General features: G+C 39.6%; 2 protein-coding genes across 2 annotated transcripts in view; both read left to right on the top strand.

The window, feature by feature from the left end:
- The first annotated feature begins 34 nt into the window (after nt 1–34).
- mrpl20 (mitochondrial ribosomal protein L20) lies at nt 35–4187 on the top strand. The gene is made up of 4 exons (XM_061932776.2): nt 35–446; nt 592–702; nt 3504–3581; nt 3673–4187. The coding sequence occupies exons 1-4, from the start codon at nt 360–362 to the stop codon at nt 3844–3846; spliced, it is 450 nt and encodes a 149-aa protein (XP_061788760.1). The 5' UTR covers nt 35–359; the 3' UTR covers nt 3847–4187.
- Nucleotides 4188–4715: 528 nt separating this feature from the next.
- Nucleotides 4716–22733, top strand: part of atad3 (ATPase family AAA domain containing 3) — a 30938-nt gene continuing 12920 nt past the window's right edge. The window contains exons 1-6 of the mRNA XM_061932827.2: nt 4716–5038; nt 5292–5368; nt 6441–6542; nt 6611–6670; nt 21716–21785; nt 21856–22021. Coding sequence (XP_061788811.1) covers nt 4849–5038; nt 5292–5368; nt 6441–6542; nt 6611–6670; nt 21716–21785; nt 21856–22021 — 665 coding nt within the window. The 5' untranslated portion in view covers nt 4716–4848. The remainder of the gene's footprint in view (nt 5039–5291; nt 5369–6440; nt 6543–6610; nt 6671–21715; nt 21786–21855; nt 22022–22733) is intronic.

Raw genomic sequence — 22733 nt, forward strand, 5'->3', positions numbered from 1 at the left:
CGCGGCGAGGTCGCAGCAGTGAAGAAAGCGCTTGTTTTGTTTAAAAGCATCACAAAGGTGCAAAGGCACTGCAGAAAACTAAGTCATTTTATGGTTTAAAACGACGTTATCGACACAATTTAATACAAATTCATTTTATGTCCAATATTTGTAATTATTATTACATTTATTCTGTTCCTGTTTGGAGTACATATGATTACACGAGCCGCGATTCGGATTCCCCGTAATAAGAACCAAGCACACCCAATGTGCCGCTGCTACTGTGAGTTCTGCTTGACGTGCGTGACAGACCAGACAAGCTCAAGCGGAGCTGGTGCAAAAGGTCACAGCCACTACTTCTGCAAGAGGCAACATCCAAAATGGTGTTCCTGTCTTGTACCCTTTGGGCGAGAAGCCGCGGACCTGACAGATACTGGAAGGTCCAAGAACTCCTCAAGCATGCTCGGGTAAGGAAGTAGGACTGGAGCGTGAAAACAACACATGTCTTAGCATGTGATCCACCATTGTTGAGAAATGACGCTAGGATTTTAAAGATCATTGCAAAACTGAAATATGTGACCGTTATGACACGTTTTTTTGCGTGTCTTTCAGCACTTCAGAGGCAGGAAGAACCGATGTTATAGCCTGGCTGTGCGGGCGGTGAGGAGGGCGTTTGTGTACGCGACTAAAGGTCGCAAATTAAAGAAACGCAACATTAGAACGGTGAGATATTTATATTTCATGATTGGCCTTTATAAGTGCATTATTTTGTGTGAGAAAACCGCGATAATGGCAATTTTTCATCAAATTAGTTAATCAAGGGCAAAGCTTCCTGAGGCTTCATTTGCTGTACTTGGGCCGTGCCAGCAACCCGAGGGTTCCTTGTTCGATCCTCACCTACTACCAACCTTGTCACGTCCGTTGTGTCCTTGAGCAAGACACTTCACCCTTGCTCCTGATGGGTCGTGGTTAGGGCCTTGCATGGCAGCTCCCGCCATCAGTGTGTGAAAGTGCGGGTGAATGTGGAAATATTGTCAAAGCGCTTTGAGTACCTTGAAGGTAGAAAAGCGCTATACCCATTTTACTTGGCCATCTACCTTTTTTGCACCAGGGACCGTTTAATGTTGGCATTATTTTCACAGACCAGCCTTACATGTGTGGCAGATAAATATAGCAAATCAGTGCATGAAAAATGAATACATGAAAAAAAACTCATTAGTGGATTTAGTGGGAGCCCCTGGCCTTTTCCCTTTGCAAAAAAGCTCTCCATGTGTAGCCTTTACCTTTTAAGATGATACTGAGGGCGACTGTGTTGACTTAGTTTGACGCGTGCAAATGATTCAATGTCCAGCACTGTGGAAACATGTTTGGATATGACAATTTGTTTATTTTAAGCTATGAAAATGAAATCAAATGAAGGCAATAGAACATAATGTCATTGTTAGTATGCCGACCTTGAATTGAACATCGTCACAGCAGCGAGACCTGACCACGCACGGCACAGTCGAAAACTGTTTGGGTCCTCCATACAATCGCACCTGAGTGCTACCACCTGTACCCTAGATTAAATGAGGTCACCATTGCATTCACACCATAGCAACGGTCCCATCCATGAAGGAACACACCTGTGTTTTGTCGCGAGCAAGATAGCCAGCAATCATTTAGAGAAAACAAAAATAAAAACAATATAAACTAAATAAGGAAATTTGGCTCCAACACTCCATATACTTTTGTTTTTTTTAATCATTTTTGCTCGTATTAGGCTTTTTTTTGGCTTTAGTATCTGATGGGTTATAGGTGATACATCCCATTCAAGGACAATAGCATGGATATATAATCAAGCTATAAATACTTGCTATTAGTTCCAATATACTTCTGTGGATTTTTTTTAAAATTTGCAATATTTCATACGTAGCTTTTTTTGGTCCAATTTTCCATGCGTAAATACATCTGTTATTGCTAACTACTTGTATAATAGGACTACGTGCAATAACACCAGCACTTAAACTTACTAGGCCAAAGGAGGTGTGTATTTTTTTCCTTCAGCACAATTATTATGTGCAACAATTTCGCACTTCTCCATCTGCCTTATGCACTTTAACTACTATGGTCACTTTGTTCCTGATCTGCCCTGATCTTAGGTCATCAACCTGCTGCGGATTGCAGACAGAACCTAGCTTTTGACTACGATTTGGCACTATTAGATTTTATATGTTTATTAGTGTGCATTGTCCCATGTTACAAAGATGTAACAAATATAGCAAATGGCGACTTTGTATCAGGAGCTGTATAATACATCTATGATCAAGCTTATTGGTGTGTCTGGTGGGACTGGCGAAAGTTAAGTATGAGGAAATGCGGTCGGTTATAAATGATTTAATATCTCTGTGCAGCCTGGTAGCAAACGTGTCACGGACCGGTGGTTGGGGATCACTGATTTCTATTGAAATAAATTATATCAGTAAATATAGGATGTAAAAATGCATGCTAAAGCCACCTGCTTTTAAAATAAATAAAAGCTGCAGCCAGGAGTGAGTATGATATTCATTTTTCATTTATTCATTTATTTCAGGCAATGACATAAAAAAAGTACAAGGTAGACAACACATAATATAAATTAATATTATGCAAAAGGTAATGTACAGTATGTAAGCATGATGATCCAGTTTTGCCTGAAAGGGAGTGGGAAGAAGATCACTTATTTAATCCCACTCCCAGTTCTCCATTCAGTGATTAATACATTGAGTTTCACTGTTATTTTGTTTAGGGATTATAATACAAATGTTGTATCATGGTGGCATTACCACAGTTAACAATAATTATTACACTGTAACAATCATTTGTATCAACAATGTAAGAAGAATGAACTTACCAACAATGGTAAGGGACAAAATACCAACAATGGTAATTGACAACATAGCAATAATGGTAAAGAAACATTGAGCACATGTTAACACTTTGAGACCGAGTACAACAGCAAGTCAGTTTAAAGACCCTCATCTCTATATTGGAACCTGATGTTTGTATAATAGTTTAAATCGATCAATTTATTAGTCATGTTAAAAATGGTACAGCCACTGAGTGGTCTTTTTGAGGCTATCAATCAATATTTTGACATTCTTATTCAACCACACAAGTGGGCCAAAATATTACAAACCCATTTACCTCTCTTGTCAGTGTTTCCCATACAAATACAGTTGGATAGCCACAAATAGATTTGGTGCTGCCTGTTCACCTTCATAAGAAGGGCTTTACTGTAAAAGTAGCATATTATTACAACTACTTACAGTATTGTAACGCTGCTTTTTAATGCACCCGGTGCCTCATGTACAAAGAATTGTGTGGATTTCCTACTAAAAACATGCTAAAATCCAGAAAATGTATGCCCAGAAATATCTAGATGTTGAGAGTATGCACACGCATGAATGCAAGCACATTAATGGTGCTACAGGTAACCAGATGTGACTGAAAACATTGATTTGTAATATTAATATAATCCATGCTTTTTGTTTGTAATATTCAAGCTTTGGATTACACGTATAGCAGCAGCATCCCGAGAGCACGGCATGAAGTATCCCGTCCTCATGAACAACCTAACAAAGGTAAGTTCATTCCTGCTAGTCCCGTCACACTCCTCTTGTGTTGGATACTTCTAATTAGTTTGTGCACTAATGGTAATGTTTATCCCTACAGAGCAGTGTGCAGCTCAACCGAAAGGTTATCAGCGAGCTGGCCGTCACAGAACCTCGGTCGTTCCTCTCGCTTGCCAAGCTGGCCAGAGCCCGGCAAAAAGAAGGCTTCTGTGCAGCGTTGGGTGACGGCAAAGAGCCTCCTGGTGTCTTCTCCCGTGTGGTCGTGCAGCATTAATGGACTCAGATTGTGGAGATGTTTATTAAATAACAGAGTGGACGCGTACATTTTTTTATTTAACATTTGTTCTCCGCTGCGTACATTTTTGTTTTGTCATGTGGTATTATTATTGGTCGCTAAAACAAGATTGTTTTTTTCCTCACTCTTTTGACCAACATGTAAGTGTAAAGACTGATGTATTGTGTGTGTATCATTGCAATGTCAATTCAACATACCTTATATTTTCTGATAGAAATGAGTGGTCATGCCCCCCCCCCCACACTTTGTAAATATTTTTTCTCATTGTGTGCTTGTCCCCTGAATGTCAAGTTAAATAAACATTTTGATACATGCAAAAATGTCTGTTTTCTACTATAATCAAAAACGAGTGTCCACGTTAAATGCCTATCAAATACATAATTAGGTACATATGCTGCATTAAAATAATTTACTTGAAAATGCTTTTTTGTATGGTATGAATATGAGTGAGATTGAAAGGCAATTAGAACAAGCAGTATAGACAATGAATGGATGCTTTGTGTTATCAATTTATATTTAAAAACCCATAAATCAACACAATAATGGGATAGGCTCCAGCCACCCCCGAGAGGGACACGCGGTAGAAACAGGATGGATGGAATTATTTCTGTTTCAAAACGAACCAAGGACATCCAGCAAAGTCAAAGTTGTTTGACTTTCAGAGCATGACAGCCTGACGCAATATACCGCCATGTCCTTTAAAGAGGCTAGAATGCATTTTGTCCCTTCTCAAGTACCGTATCCTGACTGGGTGGGGTTCCTATGAATGACCTGCGCAGTCGCGTTAGCCAATGAAAATAAAGAATACTAACTCAGAGCCAATTGTCGTCGTTGTTCTTCAGCGTTACCGGTCATTCGTGGTGCACATGCGCAGAGATCTGCTGAGTGGCACGCGCGTGGAGGAAGTCCAGTGACAGATCTTCGGCAGCCTCCCGCGTCTCCTCCGCTGCTCCTTACATTACGCTTTTTTTAGACCCGAAAATGTCGTGGCTTTTCGGCCTGAATAGGGGACAACCGGAGCCTCCTCCTGGTCTGCCTGTTCCGCCGCCACCGCCACCGCCTGCCGGTGGGTCCAGTGGCGGTGGTGATAAACCCAAGGACAAATGGAGCAACTTCGACCCCACCGGACTCGAGAGGGCTGCTCAGGCGGCAAAGGACCTCGACAAGTCCCGTAAGTGTCCAGACAGAGAAGAGGGCGGACGTATGTTCTTTTTTGGAGTGGCACAAGTCATAACACATTCATACTATATAACATGCTAACTGCTGAAAGCAGCTAATTTCACTGTTCATTCAAAACGACCGACAGGGTTCAAAGGTGGTCCATTCCCTTCAAAATAAAAGTCACATCAGCAAAAGCATGCATAGGGTCTTTGGTTGCATAGCTGAGCTATATTATTATGTGTGTCCATGTCACGTCCATGCAGGACATGCCAAAGAAGCTCTGGATTTGGCTCGCATGCAGGAGCAGAGCACGCAGATGGAGCATCAGAGCAAAATTAAGGTATAGTAAAGGGGACTGTAATATTCATATGTGTTTCTTATATGCGTGTGGTCTGCTTCACCATAATTTATCGCATCCATCCGTCCATTTTCTACCGCTGGTCCCGTTCGGGGTCGCGGGGGGTGCTGGAGCCTATCCCAGCTGCATTCTGGCGGAAGGCGGGGTACACCCTGGACAAGTCGCCACCTCATCGCAGGGCCAACATAGTTAGACCGACAACATTCACTCACTAGGGCCAATTTAGTGTTGCCAATCAACCTATCCCCGGGTGCATGTCTTTGGAGGTGGGAGGAAGCCGCAGTACCCGGAGGGAACCCACGCAGTCATGGGGAGAACATGCAAACCCCACACAGAAAGATCCCGAGCCCAGGATCGAATCCAGGACCTTCGTATTGTGAGGCACACGCACTAACCCCTGTAGCACTGTGCTGCATTGCATTTTTATTTGATCCTTTCGCGCCCCCTGAAATCTATCATCCATTGTACTCCCCTAGCCCCAGGCTCAGTACCCCTGCAGTAAACCTTCAGCTTTTATTCTCCCACAATATACTTCTATCCAGTCTTCATTGGCTTCCAGTTAAATTCCGCATTGAGTTTAAGATTTTACTCCTGACATTCCGTGCGTTGCATGGTGGGGCCCCTCAGTACATTACTGATTTGCTATGCCCCTACTCCTCAGGGCGCAGCCTCCGGTCTTCAGGCCAGGGTCTTCTAAAGATCCCAAAAACTCGTTTTAAAACTCGTGGAGACCTGGCATTCCAGGCTATAGCTCCCAGACTCTGGAACAATTTGCACCAGTCCCTCTGTGATCTTGACTGTGTTGACACTTTTAAGAAACATTTGAAACTTCTCTTTTTAGTAAAGCTTTTAGTTAATGCACCTTTTAACTATCATTTTTAATCCACTTTGTATCCTTTTCATGATGTTTCCCCTGTTGTTTTAATTGAATTGTTGTTTTACTTCACCTATGTTTTGTACAGCGCTTTGTGATTTTATCTGTGAAAAGCGCTTTATAAATAAAATGTACTTACGGTACTTACTTACTTACTTGTGTTGTTTTCCGCCATGACAGGAGTACGAAGCAGCAGTGGAGCAGCTAAAAGGCGACCAGATACGAGTCCAGGGAGAAGAGAGGAGAAAAACTCTGAATGAGGAGACAAAACAGCATCAAGCTGTAAGGTTTTTTTAAACTCCATTTATGTTTTATTGTGAAATGTATGCTAATACATCCTTTCTCAACAGAGAGCTCAGTACCAGGACAAGCTGGCCAGGCAGCGCTACGAGGACCAACTGAGACAACAGGTGAGTCCATATTTGCATATCAGTATGTGGAGTTTATATTGAGCAAAGACATCAATCAAAGTATTAATATGCCCCAGGTTAAGAAACGATATAAGCATAGGGTGTCAAGGTATATATGGAAGAAGAACCACAGTGTCAGACATAATTTATCCTGAATTTTGTTTATCCATCATTATTAAGTCAGACCTCGGTCTATTTGTCTATGGCTGCTTAGGCCAGAGTCTCAAACTCATTTACCTGGGGGCTGCTGGAGGCAGAGTCCGGGTAGGGCTGGGCTGCATCAGGTATTCCACAAAAAAAGCCTAGTTGAAAAAAATTCCAATCTTCTCAAATGTCTTAAAATGTATATGTTAACACAAAATAAGATAAAAAATACATAAACAAATTAAGAATCAATAAGAAAATAAGTAAATGAATGTTTGGTTATGTGGAATATGTTTAAAGTAATTTGGTGTCACTGTCGTGTTTTGCCAACGCACGGGGAACGTCTTTTCCACATTGTGCGTCATTTCCGCGTTTTCCTGTTCAACAGCACGGCGGTCGGGGGATAATAAGCCCAGTAGCAATCTCCTTTTTTTTTTTTTTTTGCGCTCGATGTTCATGTCTTTCATTATGACATGAACATCATGGCATTTGTAGATGGTACAAAGTACTGGGAAAGCGAGTGCAAAAAGGCGACTGCTCCTGGAGTCTTATCTGCTGTGTTATCACTTGAAAAAGAAGCAGAAATGACACCGTGCTGCTGTTGTAAACGTAGTAATAAAAGACAAATTAAATCAAACAGAAATATATGTAGTGTACATCGTGTGAGGGAACGCAAATGCAATGCAAATAAGGTGATGCAAATATAAAATAATGAACCACAAATAACGGTGTGACCCTATAATTGTTTTGGGTTATCGGGGACTTATATTGCCAACGAACAATATGCGCCTTCCTGCCCGTTCCGGTTTGCCTGCTCATCATGTTTTGTGATTTTGTCCCTGAGCCTTTTTTGGACCAGGGGTGCCCATTACGTTGATCGCGAGCTACCGGTCAACCGCCAGCCAGGCATTGAAAAAATAGACCTAAAAATTAGTGATCATAAATCTTCACTATGACGTCACTTTTGTCACCCGAGGATCTTGTGAAATTATGCTAGCTGTTGCCAGCTCAGTGTGAAGGAAAAAAAGACCGTCAGGAAGGCAAGAAACAATTTTTATTTCAATCGTACCTCCAGTCAAAAGCCTAAAGACTGACCGCACAGTTCCTGTCTTCACAATAAAAGTGCTGCTCCATCCTGCCTGCGCTAACAAAATAAGAGTCTCCGAAAGCTAGCGCAAACAAGCTAGCAAGCCACGGAGTTTGTCGTCAATGTATTTCCATATTTCGTATATGGAAGCTTGACAAATAAGATGCCAAAACCAACCACTTCAATTTGGTATTGGACAGAAAGGAGGACTTTTTTTCTCCTCCACAACGTAAAATTGAAAATGTGGAAGTTGTCAGCACTACTGTGAATCTTGTCCGATTTCAATCAATGCAAGTCATCAGAATCAGGTAATACAACAACTTATATTCTTGTCTTCGTGAAAGAAAGGAATCTATGTTAAACATGCATGTATTTTGTACACATGTGAAAAAAAATGGCAAAATAAATATAAATTTTATATATATATATATATATATATATATATATATATATATATATATACAGGTAAAAGCCAGTAAATTAGAATATTTTGAAAAACTTGATTTATTTCAGTAATTGCATTCAAAAGGTGTAACTTGTACATTATATTTATTCATTGCACACAGACTGATGCATTCAAATGTTTATTTCATTTAATTTTGATGATTTGAAGTGGCAACAAATGAAAATCCAAAATTCCGTGTGTCACAAAATTAGAATATTACTTAAGGCTAATACAAAAAAGGGATTTTTAGAAATGTTGGCCAACTGAAAAGTATGAAAATGAAAAATATGAGCATGTACAATACTCAATACTTGGTTGGAGCTCCTTTTGCCTCAATTACTGCGTTAATGCGGCGTGGCATGGAGTCGATGAGTTTCTGGCACTGCTCAGGAGAGGCACAGGATCCACGTTGCCTGAAGTCTAGTGTAAAGTTTCCACCATCAGTGATGGTTTGGGGTGCCATGTCATCTGCTGGTGTCGGTCCACTCTGTTTCCTGAGATCCAGGGTCAACGCAGCCGTCTACCAGCAAGTTTTAGAGCACTTCATGCTTCCTGCTGCTGACCTGCTCTATGGAGATGGAGATTTCAAGTTCCAACAGGACTTGGCGCCTGCACACAGCGCAAAATCTACCCGTGCCTGGTTTACGGACCATGGTATTTCTGTTCTAAATTGGCCCGCCAACTCCCCTGACCTTAGCCCCATAGAAAATCTGTGGGGTATTGTGAAAAGGAAGATGCAGAATGCCAGACCCAAAAACGCAGAAGAGTTGAAGGCCACTATCAGAGCAACCTGGGCTCTCATAACACCTGAGCAGTGCCAGAAACTCATCGACTCCATGCCACGCCGCATTAACGCAGTAATTGAGGCAAAAGGAGCTCCAACCAAGTATTGAGTATTGTACATGCTCATATTTTTCATTTTCATACTTTTCAGTTGGCCAACATTTCTAAAAATCCCTTTTTTGTATTAGCCTTAAGTAATATTCTAATTTTGTGACACACGGAATTTTGGATTTTCATTTGTTGCCACTTCAAATCATCAAAATTAAATGAAATAAACATTTGAATGCATCAGTCTGTGTGCAATGAATAAATATAATGTACAAGTTACACCTTTTGAATGCAATTACTGAAATAAATCAAGTTTTTCAAAATATTCTAATTTACTGGCTTTTACCTGTGTGTGTGTGTGTGTGTGTGTGTGTGTATATATATATATATATATATATATATATATATATAAATTATATATATATAAATTATATATATATATATATATATATATATATATATATATATATATATATATATATATATATATATATATATATATAAATTATATATATATATATATATCAGTGACGTGCGGTGAGGTTGATGGCTGGTGAGGCACTGACTTCATCACAGTCAGATTTACAAACATATGAACCCTAAAGAGTATCTTATTCACCATTTGATTTGCAGCAGTTAACGGGTTATGTTTAAAAGCTCATACCAGCATTCTTCCCTGCTTGGCACTCAGCATCAAGGGTTGGAATTGGGGGTTAAATCACCAAAAATAATTCCCGGGCGCGGCGCCGTTGCTGCCCACTGCTCCCCTCACCTCCCAGGGGGTGAACAAGGGGATGGGTCAAATGCAGAGGACATATTTCACCACACCGAGTGTGTGTGTGTGACAATCATTGGTACTTTAACTTTACTTTAACTTTACACATACAAACTGTAGCACACAAAAAAGCACATTTAATAAAAAAACGTTATATGGTCTTTCTTACCTTTACTTATAAATGCGCCGCTGTTGTGCTGGATTAATGAACCCCCTGATGGGAGTGTTATATAAACTTAAGCCCTCACTTCAACTTTCCACGTGCAAGATTGAATCTATTTAAAAAAGTGTAACCGAGGGTTTATAAATGTCGCCTATACTGTATGAAACTACAAAATAACAAACACGGAGGCTCCAGTTTACACGAGGACCACTTTATTTACCTTCTTTCAAAAACCTCCGCAACGTGACATCACTTCCGCTCTTAGCGCCTTCAAAATAAGAGCTCAAGGCATATACTGTATAACAGCGCATAACAGGAACTTAACATCACAAAGAGGAAAGCCCATAAAAATAGGTTACAAAAGTTATTTAATAAGAAGCCAAAAAGTGCAAAAACAATAATGTTCGTGTTGGAGGAGTTGTGAATTAGGTACACCTGCAGTCTGCAGGTTTACCTAATGTTGTGGCCCTGCAGTCATTCACAACTCCTCCAACACAAACATTATTGTTTTTGCACTTTTTGGCTTCTTATGAAATAACTTTTTTAAATAGATTCAATCTTGCACGTGGAAAGTTTAAGTGTGGGCTTTAGTTGATATAACACTCCCGTCAGGGGTTGCCGTGCATTAGTGATGGGATCGGCAGTTCTTTTGACTGTACTGAATCACTAGAATCAGTTCCTTAAGTTGATTCGTTCAAAAAATTTGTTCACCGAATCACTTCTGCAGCAGCAGTTCTGTGGGCAGGTCGGCGATTCATGAGTCAGTCAGTAACAGCTTCCCCAGCGGCAGATCTCTGTGTGTGTCAGTTCGCGAACGACACAAGCCCTCAGCACCCAATGAACGACACGCACAGTGACTGAACGAGAGCCTCAATGTGACGTCCTCCTCCGCGACACAGTCAGTTCTCTGTGTCAGTAGGTTCGCGAGTCCTGTTGTTAAATATGTTTTATTGCACTGAAATGAAAATAAGAAATAAATAAAAGTGGGAAATAAAAAAAATAGTTATAGCCTACTAAAATGCTTGCAATCAACAGTTAAATAAATAGGCCTTGTTTGTTTAGTGCAAAAACAAATATTAAATTAAGAAACCCTTAACAAATGCCAACATAAAAACTAAATGTTCTGTAGCAAAGAAAATGTAAACTTAAATATGCAAACAAAAAGAAAATAAATACCTTCAAAATAAAACAAATAAATTAAGAGCCAGAAATGCCAACATAAAAACTAAATGTTCTGTAGCCTACGTTTAAAAATATAACAAAGAAAATATTAACTTAAATGTGCAAACAAAAAGAAAATAAATAGGCTACCTTAAATAAAACAAAACAAATATTAAACCAAGTGCCAGAAAAGCCAACATTAAAACTAAAATTTCTGTAGCTTACATTTAAAAAATATAAAAATGGAAACATCAACTTAAATATGCAATAAAAAAGAAAATAAATAGCTTAAATAATATAAAAATCAAGATAAATAATAGCCTATGCATATGTACATACATTAGTTATTATTTTTATTTTAAATCTTCTCAAACAGCCTGCCCTACACTTTACCCCCCGCCCCTCCCCCTCGCGTCGCTGCTGCTCAGCCTTGCCCTGCACTGACTTTCTTTCTGTCTCCTCTACTCTCATAACTTTATGTGTTGAGATAATGTGGGTGTGTTTGTTTTCATGTGGCTTGAGTCAACATTAGCCGTTAGCTTGGAGAATGAATGGAGAACGGATGCCAATGCATACCTGCCAACTACTCCGGTTTTCCCGTAATTAGTACGGTTTTCATCAACCTATTCCGGGTTACGGTTGCAGTGATAAAAAATACGGTTTTTCATTAATTAAAAAAAAATATATTTTTTTAAGTTTTATTCACGTAATCGCGTAACAACAATGACAATCGACACTGCTTCCAGTAACTTCCTATCGAGCCATTCCGAATGCCATGCGTGAGGCTATTTATAGCACCGCTGCCAAGCACGAGGCACCAGTTGCCATTGTTTCCAAACGAGCGAACGATCATGGAATCAGCCGGAGAAAAATCGCAAACAAGTCTTAAACCGAAAAGAAAACTGCAGTCATTCCGTGAAGAATATTCAAAAGCCTATCCGGGAATAATTATTCGTTCCAAAAAGGGTGAAAACTACGCGAATTGCACCTTGTGCAGACAAGATTTTTCGGTCGGACACGGAGGAATTAGCGATGTAAAAGACCACGTTGGGACAAAAAAACACAAGTCTAATGCCGTTGCTAGCGATACAAGTGGAAAACTTTCAACGTTTTTCGTCGCCCAAACAGATTCTTTGGATGTGATAAATGCCGAAGTTGTATTTACGGAGGCAATACATTTTAATGAAGTAAACTTATAAAGTTACCATATCATTTTTGCAGTATGATCAATCTGATAGAATACATTTGGATTTTAGCCACAAAAAGGTAATGACACCAATGTTATCTATTGGAATTGTTTAGTACTGTTATACTGTTAAAAGTGTTTATACTATTTATGCTTTCAAGTCCAAGTTGAAGAAATCTTGTTAAATGTTGACAGCATAACTACCGGTACCAAAATACAGAAGTATGTCCTTAATATTTTTGCAGTGCTATTTCTGTTGAAAAGTTAAAATGATTACATTAGAGATGTGATGTGCCACTTTTCAAGTGTCTGATGGCTTAAATTAATTTTCATTAATTTTTCATATTTTGAATTCTTTTGAAAGGCTTGCAAAAAAACTACATTTGAATTGTAATTCCATGCTATTGACAGGACTATTAATTTTAATGAAGTTATCTTACCATGTTTACAGTATGATAATTGTGATAGAAATGTGAATTTTAGGCACAGAATATTTTTTACAATTGAACAAGGCAGTAGATTATACAAGCTTGGACAGAAAGTTAATAATGACACCAATTTTTTTTTTAATGGAATTGTTTAGTACTGTTTTACCATTTGTTTACTGTAAAAAGTGTTTATACTGTTTATACTTTCAATTAACAAATTGAAGTCTTGTGAAAGATTGACAGGATAACTGGCATTAACTGTCAAAATAATTTCAAACTATTGAAGTTAGCTTACAGAATAAACATGTCAATCAACCCATATGATTTTTGCTGTAATATTTTTGTTTTGAAAAGTCACTGTGACTGATAGGAAAGTGATGGTTTTAGCAACATTTTAACCTGTCTGAATGCTAATAATCATTTTGCGTCGGGGGGCTTCGCCCGCCTGAACCCCCCACCAGGACTTTGTCCTGGACCTACCGGGGCCTGCGGCCCCTGGACCCTGGCTACTAGGTTTTTCTGATTTCAAAAGTTGGCAGGTATGCCAATGGCATGAAACATATCCCCGCGACGGGAGGAGAATCACTCGCGGCATTGGGGCAAGCAGAGCAGAGAGCGAGAGCGTTGTCGTTCACTGAGTGATTCATGTCGTTAATCCGCGTTGAAAGAATCGTTCGCTCAGTCCCTCCTCCCGCCCCCATGATGAGTAGCTGGCTGCGTCGTTCGCCGACGTCGAGGGTTCAGTGAGTCACAGAATGCGCCAGTTCCACTCATACTGGCATGGTCGCGGCGGAGCTCAACTGAACTGAGAAAGGAACGAATCAGTTCATGAAGTGATTCGGTTCAGTACGTTCACTCAAAAGATTAGTTTGTTCGAACGAATCGTTCGCGAACGACACAACATTACCGTGCATTCTACGGCGGGGGTGCAGGAGGCGAGCCTCAGCCAGTGCGTCTTTTGCAGCCGTTTTATGATCGCTCAGCACAAGAAATACGTTACACACATACAGTTGTTGACAAAATACACTGTACATTATATACCTCAGCTAACTAAACTATGGAAATGTATAATATAATTCATATAGCAATACGGTCTCACTGGACAGCAGGCCAGCAGTTAGCCGAGTCCGTCCATGTTGCGGCACTGAGTGACGTGCCTCGACTGGCTGCTGTTCACCGCACCGTCTCTTCTCGGTATTTCAACGGCAAATGTGAAAATTCAGCGATTTTGAATACAAATAATCTAAAACTGGTGAAGTTAAATAGAAAATAACTTTATAGTATAATCACTGGATACATTTAACAATTTAATATATATTTTTTTCTTTTTAATTTTTTTTTCTTTCCATGATGGCAGGTGAGGCGGGGCCTCACCTGCCTCTAGTGACTCTAGTGACTGCACATCACTTATATATATATATATATATATATATATATATATATATATATATATATATATATATATATATATATATATATATATATATATATATATATATATATATATGTATATGTGTGTGTATGTATGTATGTATGTGTATATATATATATATATATATATATATTAGGGGTGTAACAGTACACAAACATTTCGGTTCGGTACGTACCTCGGTTTAGAGGTCACGGTTCGGTTCATTTTCGGTACAGTAAGAAAACAACAAAATATCAATTTTTGGGTTATTTATTTACAAAATTTGCAAAATCTTCCACCAAAAATATTTTTTTTTGTGGAATATTTGATGTGAAGTAATCGGAACCTTGGATAGGTCAATAATTCATAATAACATTGATTTTGATTCAATATTATGTTTTGAGCAATGACAGTTTGAAAGAAAGAAAAATAACAGCTTTGTTTTATTAGTCAACATTGCAACTTTTTCTAAATTACATTTAACCTTTAAGCTTTTTTATTTCACTTTTGTCATGTTTTTGTTTATTTTAATAGTATTTTTAGAATGTGCCGTGAGCCTTTAAAACATTAGCTGTGGGCCGCAAATGGCCTCCGGGGCACACTTTTGACACCCCTGCTATAGATAATAAAAAATTAAATCTGATAAATCTATGGATAAAAAGCAGAGCCTGGCGACGCATGCGCATTTATAATAACTCTCTCGCTCTCTCTGTCTCTGCCCCTCCCTCACGAATGCTGCTGCGCACACAATTTGTTTTGTTTTTAACCCCTTCTTAACCTTGAACGTACATTGAAAATACACGCAACCCTAACTCAAAATGCTGGACATTTGAGGCATTTAAGAAACTCCGCCCTGACAGCTCCGCAAAAGAGGACATGTCCGGTGAAAAGAGGACGTATGGTCAGTCTATCGTAGCCCGTTAGCTGCTAGCATGCCATGTGTTGTGCCTCGGTGTGCATTGTTTACACAACGTGCGTTACGCTACTTAATATGTCCGTGTGGAAACTCGTTCGGTACACCTCCGAACCGAACCGGAACCCCCGTACCGAAACGGTTCAATACAAATACACGTACCGTTACATCCTTAGTATGTATATATGAGGTAGATCACCTCGACTTGGTCATTTAAAAAGTAGCTCACCTGCTGAAAAAGTATGGGCACCCCTGGTGTGGACAATAAAGGACTTGTCACACTCACCGCTCTTGTCCTCGGCGCTTCTTGGGATCCACCACAGTCAGCCAAGACATATACTGTACGTGTAATGAATGTCCCGCTGGGTAGCAAGTTTAAAAACATTTTTCTGGAAGTGCAGTGTTTCCCCCAGAAAATTTGTTAATTAAGGTGGTGTCTCTCCGGCGGACAGACCAGGGAAGGTGGTGGGTGGGTGTAAGGGTCGGTGTAACTCGGCCTGTCGCCATCACGTCTCCACCTCGTCGCTGCCACCACAGCCTGGGGGGCAATAGACTAAAGACTGCGGTGAAGTAGGCCTGTTTTGTCGCGTGAAGAAGCCTACAACTTTTGGTTGTGTTTTCCGCTCCATTTGCTGAATGGTGATAGACCATATATATATCAATATTTTTTCCGTAATGTAAAAACAAAACAGTCCTAGTTACCTGAGATACTAAGTATGTCATTATTATGACTTAGTAATTTACTTAGTCAAAATAAGGCTTACTAAGTCAAAATAATGACTTACAAAGTCAAATTAATTACTTACTGTAAGTAAGCGTTTGCAATAAGGGTTTGAAAAAAAGAGTTAAAAGTGGGGCCACATGCTGACATGTTCAACTCATCATGCTTACCGGTAATTTATTACAGCATTTGGGAAGCCTGTAGTTGATTTTTATTATGTAAATGTTATATTTTTATCAACATGTGATAGCAGGGACCCTGTCATTCAAAACTAAGCTGCGACATTACTAATGATTAATGTAGCTATAGCTGAAAAAAATAGTACAATAGCAATAGGAGAGACTATTCATCCCTGAACACCATTGAGTTCATGTAGGCTTTATGATGCAGTTACATTATTATATCAACTATCAGAGACAGCTTCAGGAAACTCTTCATTTAACATATCGTTTTTTGCTGCTTCAACACAGCTCAATCAACACAGAAAAAGGTAAAGTAAAATAACTTAGTTGTTAACTATAGGTAAATAATGCTTGTCTTTCTCTCAGACAGACAGGGCTTTGCTGTCCGTAATACGCACGCACGCACACCGCACAGTGAGCTAACGTTACGCTAAAAGCTAATTAGCTTTCACCTCAAGGACTGCGAGTGAGCTGAGCTGCCGCTTATGTTTCAAGAACGTCAACGGGCTCATAGTGATGTTACTAGTAGTTGACTGGGAGGTGTTTATTATAATTTGGGGAGAGTCCGCTGCATTATGCTCACCTGCTAAACACCTTTCTGCTCACCCCACCGTCTCTCCTCTCTTCCTGCCTGAGCACTGACTCCATGCGCTCTGAATACGCACTGCTGATTGACTGTTACATGCGCTCGGAATACGCACTGCTGATTGGCTGTTACATGCGCTCTGAATACGCACTGCTGATTGGCTGTTACCGCTCTGCGTGTAACCAATCAGATGGTTCTGTGGGTGGGACAATGCTGGGTGCTGCAGAGACGTACTGACAGAGGCAGAGGCAGAACTAAGCGTATCAGCTTGTTAAGACTTTAGTTTAGGCGGTGGCTCTTTGTTGTTAAGACTGCGGGAAACCCTGAAGTGTTGTGAATGCAGCGCACTGGGAAGAATCTCCGCGTGTGCACAATAGAAACGAGGCAGCCAGCCAGACACGGAAGAAAATTCTCCACAGCAACACTCCTGTAACTTTCACTCAGTGAGAAATATTTCTCTGCTTGCATCAAGCCCGGTCAATGTCCTGCCCTCGAGAGCCATAAACCCCACCGTGATTGGTAGGTTCCTTCGTTCAGTTCCGCACACAACACTGTAAAGTGCCAGTCATGTAAAAGCTGCATGTTGTGTTTAATTTAGCACCAAAAACATCAGCGGATATCACAAACACCTTTTATTACGTTTGTCTAAGAGGAGCATTAACATTTGCATTTCAAAATATGGTACATCTCCTGAAAATTGGTAAAATATGGGATTTTTCTACATCACAACAACTTGCAAGCTAATCAATTTTATAGCAGTTTATGGAAGTTTATGAAGCTTCCCTCATGAGGAATTCTTAAATATTGGTTGGTTGGTTGGTAGGTTCGTTTGAGCACGGCAGCAGCTTAGCAGACAGAAACAATGGTTTTTACTACCGTACTAACTTACTCTCTACTTATTACTATTTTTTAATACTAAATACTGGTATCATATGTGTATTTATTGTATCTGCTGATGTATTTCTGTTGTACTAGTAAGATTGGCTGATACCGATAAAAGAAGGCTGATATCGATATACGTCAAATTGCCAAATATCGGCGCCGATAATCGGTCGATCCCTAATTTTAAAGAAACATTCACTATATTGCCAAAAGTATTTGGCCACCTGCCTTACTCACATATGAACTTGAAAGTCCATCCCATTCCTAACCCATAGGGTTCAATATGATGTTGGTCCACCTCTTGCAGCTATTACAGCTTCAACTCTTCTGGGAAGGCTGTCCACAAGATTGCGGAGTGCGTTCAAAGGAATTTTTGGCCATTCTTACACACTGATATTGGTCGAGAAGGCCTGGCTCTCAGTCTCAGTTCTAATTAATCCCAAAGGTGTTCTATCGGGTTCAGGTCAGGACTCTGTGCAGGCCAGTCAAGTTCATCCACACCAGACTCTGTCATCCATGTCTTTATGGACCAGGCTTTGTGCACTGTTGCACAGTCATGTTGGAAGAGGAAGGGGCTCGCTCCTAACTGTTCCCACAAGGTTGGGAGCATGGAATTGTCCAAAATGTTTTGGTATCCTGGAGCATTCAAAGTTCCTTTGACTGGAACTAAGGGGCCAAGCCCAACTCCTGAAAAACAACCCCACACCATAATTTCTCATCCACCAAATTTCACACTCGGCACAATGCAGTCCGAAATGTACCGTTCTCCTGGCAACCTCTAAACCCAGACTGGTCCATCAGATTGTCAGATGGAAACGCGTGATTCATCACTCCAGAGAACGCTTCTCCACTGCTCTGGAGTCCAGTGGCGACGTGCTTTACACCACTGCATCCGACGCTTTGCATTGGACTTGGTGATGTATGGCTTAGATGCAGCTGTTCGGCCATGGAAACCCATTCCATGAAGCTCTCTGCGTACTGTATGTGGGCTAATTGGAAGGTCACATGAAGTTTGTAGCTCTGTAGCAACTGACTGTGTAGAAAGTCGCAACCTCTTTGCACTATGCACTTCAGCATCCACTGACCCCTCTCTGTCAGTTTACGTGGCCTACCGCTTCGTGGCTGAGTTGCTGTTGTTCCCAAACTCTTCCATTTTCTTATAATAAAGCAGACAGTTAACTTTGGAATATTTAGGAGCGAGGAAATTTCACGACTGGATTTGTTGCACAGGTGGCATCCTATGACAGTTCCATGCTGGAAATCACTGAGCTCCTGAGAGCAGCCCATTCTTTCACAAATGTTTGTAGAAACAGTCTCCATGCCCAAGTGCTTGATTTTATACACCTGTGGCCGGAACCAAGTGATTAGGACACCTGATTCTGATCATTTGGATGGTTGGCCAAATACTTTTGGCAATATAGTGTAGCTGTGTCTTGTAAATTTGACGGCGACAATGTCACAACCGCGTCCAGAATGTACTGCAGAGTCCTCGCTAGCTAGCTAGAATCACTAATCTAATCTCACTAATGCTCGCCTCCATGGCAGCAAATAAACTGTTTCTTACAAGTATTATTATCACTGCAGGACCATTAATAGCTAAACATGCACTGTAGGAGCATATGCTAACCGTTAATATAGATTCTTGATTGTAAACAAAGGTGGGCAGATTGACACAAATATTGACAGTAACGATACCAAGTATAGAATCAGGTCAGGTATTCCGTCGATACTACAGTGGTTAGATCGATATTTTGTACTGTCAAAAAATCGATTGTCGTTTTTGTAGTTGTTTACAAACCCGGGAAATAAGACCCTGGACACAGTAGGGTGATTTAAATCATAGCTTATAGTATGAATTAATTCAAACATTTATTTAATATTGTTACATCGCCATCTTGTGTTTGTCTGATTATAATTGTGATCTAAAATGTAATTATTTATTGCTCTTGAAAATTTGAAGTATCAGCATTAGTATTACCAATACTGCCCCTGTAACTACCGTATTTTTCGGAGTATATATATATATATATATATATATATATATTTAAGTATATATTATATTATTAGTATATATATTTAGATGTGCTCCAAATTTTCAAAAAGTATTGATACTGAAATCTTTTAACCATGTTTTATTTAAAAAAACACAAACAAACATTCAAAAGGATTTCCTTTGTAAAAGAAACATTATTGAAGATAAAAACACTGTTTAATGTACCTCAAGTAGAAATTTAATTTGCAAATGAAAGCAACAAAAGCATTATAAACTAAGTAATATGACAGAAAAAAAATCAACATGAATAAATAAATTAAATGTGAACATTTTGAAAGATAGCACTTTATGGACATAAGAGATACAAAAATAAAAACCAATGTAAGAATTTTGAAAGATGGCACCCAATGGCCATAAGATGTTACTGCGATTTTTGTCCATATAGATAAAAATAGTGTTCATATATGAGATCCCGTCTTATACATAAGACTGCACAATTATGGTCAAAATAATAATTAAGATGATTTTGATCAATATTGAAATCACGATTATTCATTATGTTAGGTAAAACAGAGTTGGGGTGGGGTGTGAATGCGACGCCATCGTGTAATTTCTAATGTCTAATAAAAAGGCTATTTATAAAGGTTATCCATATATTTAAAGACAAATATTAGTTTTTTTGTTCAATAATAGTATTGTCATCTTTTTCTCATTATGTGATGCATTTATCTCTTTTTTACATTTTGATCGAGGAAGGTATTTTTTTAAAGTTATGTACATTTATATGTACATGTAGATGCTCTATCGGGGCTGATCCATTAAGAGTTTGAGCAGAAATATGTCATATAGGAATTGACTATACACAATAAAACATCAAAATGCTATGTCACATGAATGTTTTTTAAAGTAATAATTTTGTACGGTAAATAAAAAATGACAAGTAATGTAAAAAAACATGTTTGCTTTTTGATATCAATATAAAACTCAAAGCAGTTTGGCTAATGAAGATAAAGTCTAATAAATAACCTTTGTTATTCTCTGACAACACCTCCTAGTGATTCAGTGCAATAGTTTGACCAACAAAAATAAAAAAGAGTGATACCTCTCACGTCGAATACACAATCTTCACAGCCTGCGTTTAATTTGATGGGATGACAAAATATTATAGCTAGTATTTAGGTTATTTGAACACAGATAAAGGTTGCAGTTAAATAAAGGACGAGTGAGCATGCCAGCAAACAAACTAAAGACTTTATAAACAAATTGTGGCAACGTTCCCGACACATCGCCTGTTGCATGTTTCCGCACGTCATTAACTCTGTCGCAGCAGCTGATGGATGCTGTAATGAGAAAATGAAAGCAACATCAAATAGTTTTCTCTTTCGCTGTATACTTCAACTGTGGGACAAATACATTTCCAATATTGTCCATACGTGTCCCCGGCTAAAAACAGCAGTGCGGTTAAACGCACAACGAGACTCCACGGAAATGAAGCGAGGGAAAACGAAGTTAAACCAAGCGCTCCGCTCAGTTTACTCCGAAGGTAAATCTCTGTGGCAAAGTCTGTGTCGTTGTGTTCCGCCATGTTTTTTCAAGCCAAACGACGCTAGTGGGCAAGCGCCAGTGATGATGGGACTCTGTTACAGGAAGTAAGCAGTGTTTCCTAAAACGCATTAATAAATGATGGTTTTTCTGCAATTAAAAATGTAAACGGTATTACTAACCGTCTGGAATTTTACCGCGGTTTATCATTATACGGTTTACCGTTACATCCCTACTCCATATGTCAGCTGCCAAATTAGGAGCCTTAATAACCTATTTTGAAATTGTTCTATTATCATTTATATACCAAATAATATATGGTGATATACAGTGTACTCTGCTTTCCACCCAAGTGCATCTGGGATAGGCTCCAGTCCCCTCGCAACCCCGAGAGGGACAAGCGGTAGGAAATGAATCGATGGATGTTATCGCAGGAGGCTGCAAAGTATATCGCAATATAGTTTTTAGGCCATATCGCCCATATCAAACACAGGAAAGAAACAAATAGCTGAAGTATGATAAAGTAATAGGATTAAATGCACTTTTCGGCCATGTTGAATTGTGCAAATGTCAAATTTGTGTTTTTCCCCCTCAGCAAATGCTGAATGACGACAATTTGCGCAAACAAGAAGAGTCCGTTCAGAAACAGGAAGCCATGAGGAAAGGTGACGGCTTCATCAATAGCAGGTGTTGTGTGGATGACATTTAAGCATGACATCTTCTTTCCCTCAACAGCGACCATCGAACACGAAATGGAGCTCAGGCACAAGAATGAGATGCTACGTATCGAGGCTGAGTCCAAGGCGCGAGCCCGTGTGGAGCGAGAGAACGCAGACATCATACGCGAGCAAATCCGCCTGAAGGCCGCTGAGCACCGACAGACGGTCTTGGAGTCTATCAAGTAAGACGGAACACTTTAGACCAAATCCCGCCCCGAAATGACAGCTCAAAAACATCCTTACCTTTTTACTGCAGAGTCAGAAATGCACCTAAGCACTCCAGCCATATGGATGATCTTTGATTAGTGTTCTTGCATTAGGTCGCAAAAGACAGGAGAGCACTCCTGTCATATAGAGCAGGGGTTCTTAACCTTTTTGGCCTCAGGGCACAGCCTTTCCACGACATGGATTCAAAATAATGTCACGTCTGGCTCATTGAATACACGTGGTGGTCAAGCCAGCGTCTGGTCTCAATGAGTACTAGGTGCCATTTAGCCTTTCTTGTAGAAAAATGCCCTATGCTGGCGTTGTTTTTGGTGTACCAACCATTTAAATCGCTAAAAGGATAAACGTTTCTTCAGAGTTCCTCGAGAGGTAATCAAGAATGGCAGAAGAGTGCAAGATTTTATGAAAGACAACGACAAAAGTACCATGCACTTCAGTACAAGGGAGCAGAGCCGAAGAATGCACAAGTTAGCAGTGACCACCCCGTTAAAGGTTTGTTCGATATACTTTAATGTTTAGTTTTTCCCATTTAAGTATTATCTTGATATTATTTGTATTTCTTAAAACACATTTTTGCTACGAGTGTTCCGTAAAGCACCAATTCAGCAAGTCTAAATAAAATACATCAAATGTGAGCAGCTTTTACCAAAGGCAACGTTCATAAATGAA

This window comes from Nerophis lumbriciformis, linkage group LG38, assembly GCF_033978685.3.
Source record: "Nerophis lumbriciformis linkage group LG38, RoL_Nlum_v2.1, whole genome shotgun sequence".
Classification (NCBI taxonomy): Eukaryota; Metazoa; Chordata; class Actinopteri; order Syngnathiformes; family Syngnathidae; genus Nerophis; species Nerophis lumbriciformis.

Bases quoted from the DNA above. Each gene is read 5' to 3' on its own strand.
- mrpl20 (XM_061932776.2), top strand. From the start codon at position 360: ATGGTGTTCCTGTCTTGTACCCTTTGGGCGAGAAGCCGCGGACCTGAC. The intron at 447-591 runs GTAAGGAAGTAG...CGTGTCTTTCAG, and splicing joins AACTCCTCAAGCATGCTCGG to CACTTCAGAGGCAGGAAGAA. The intron at 703-3,503 runs GTGAGATATTTA...GTAATATTCAAG, and splicing joins AGAAACGCAACATTAGAACG to CTTTGGATTACACGTATAGC.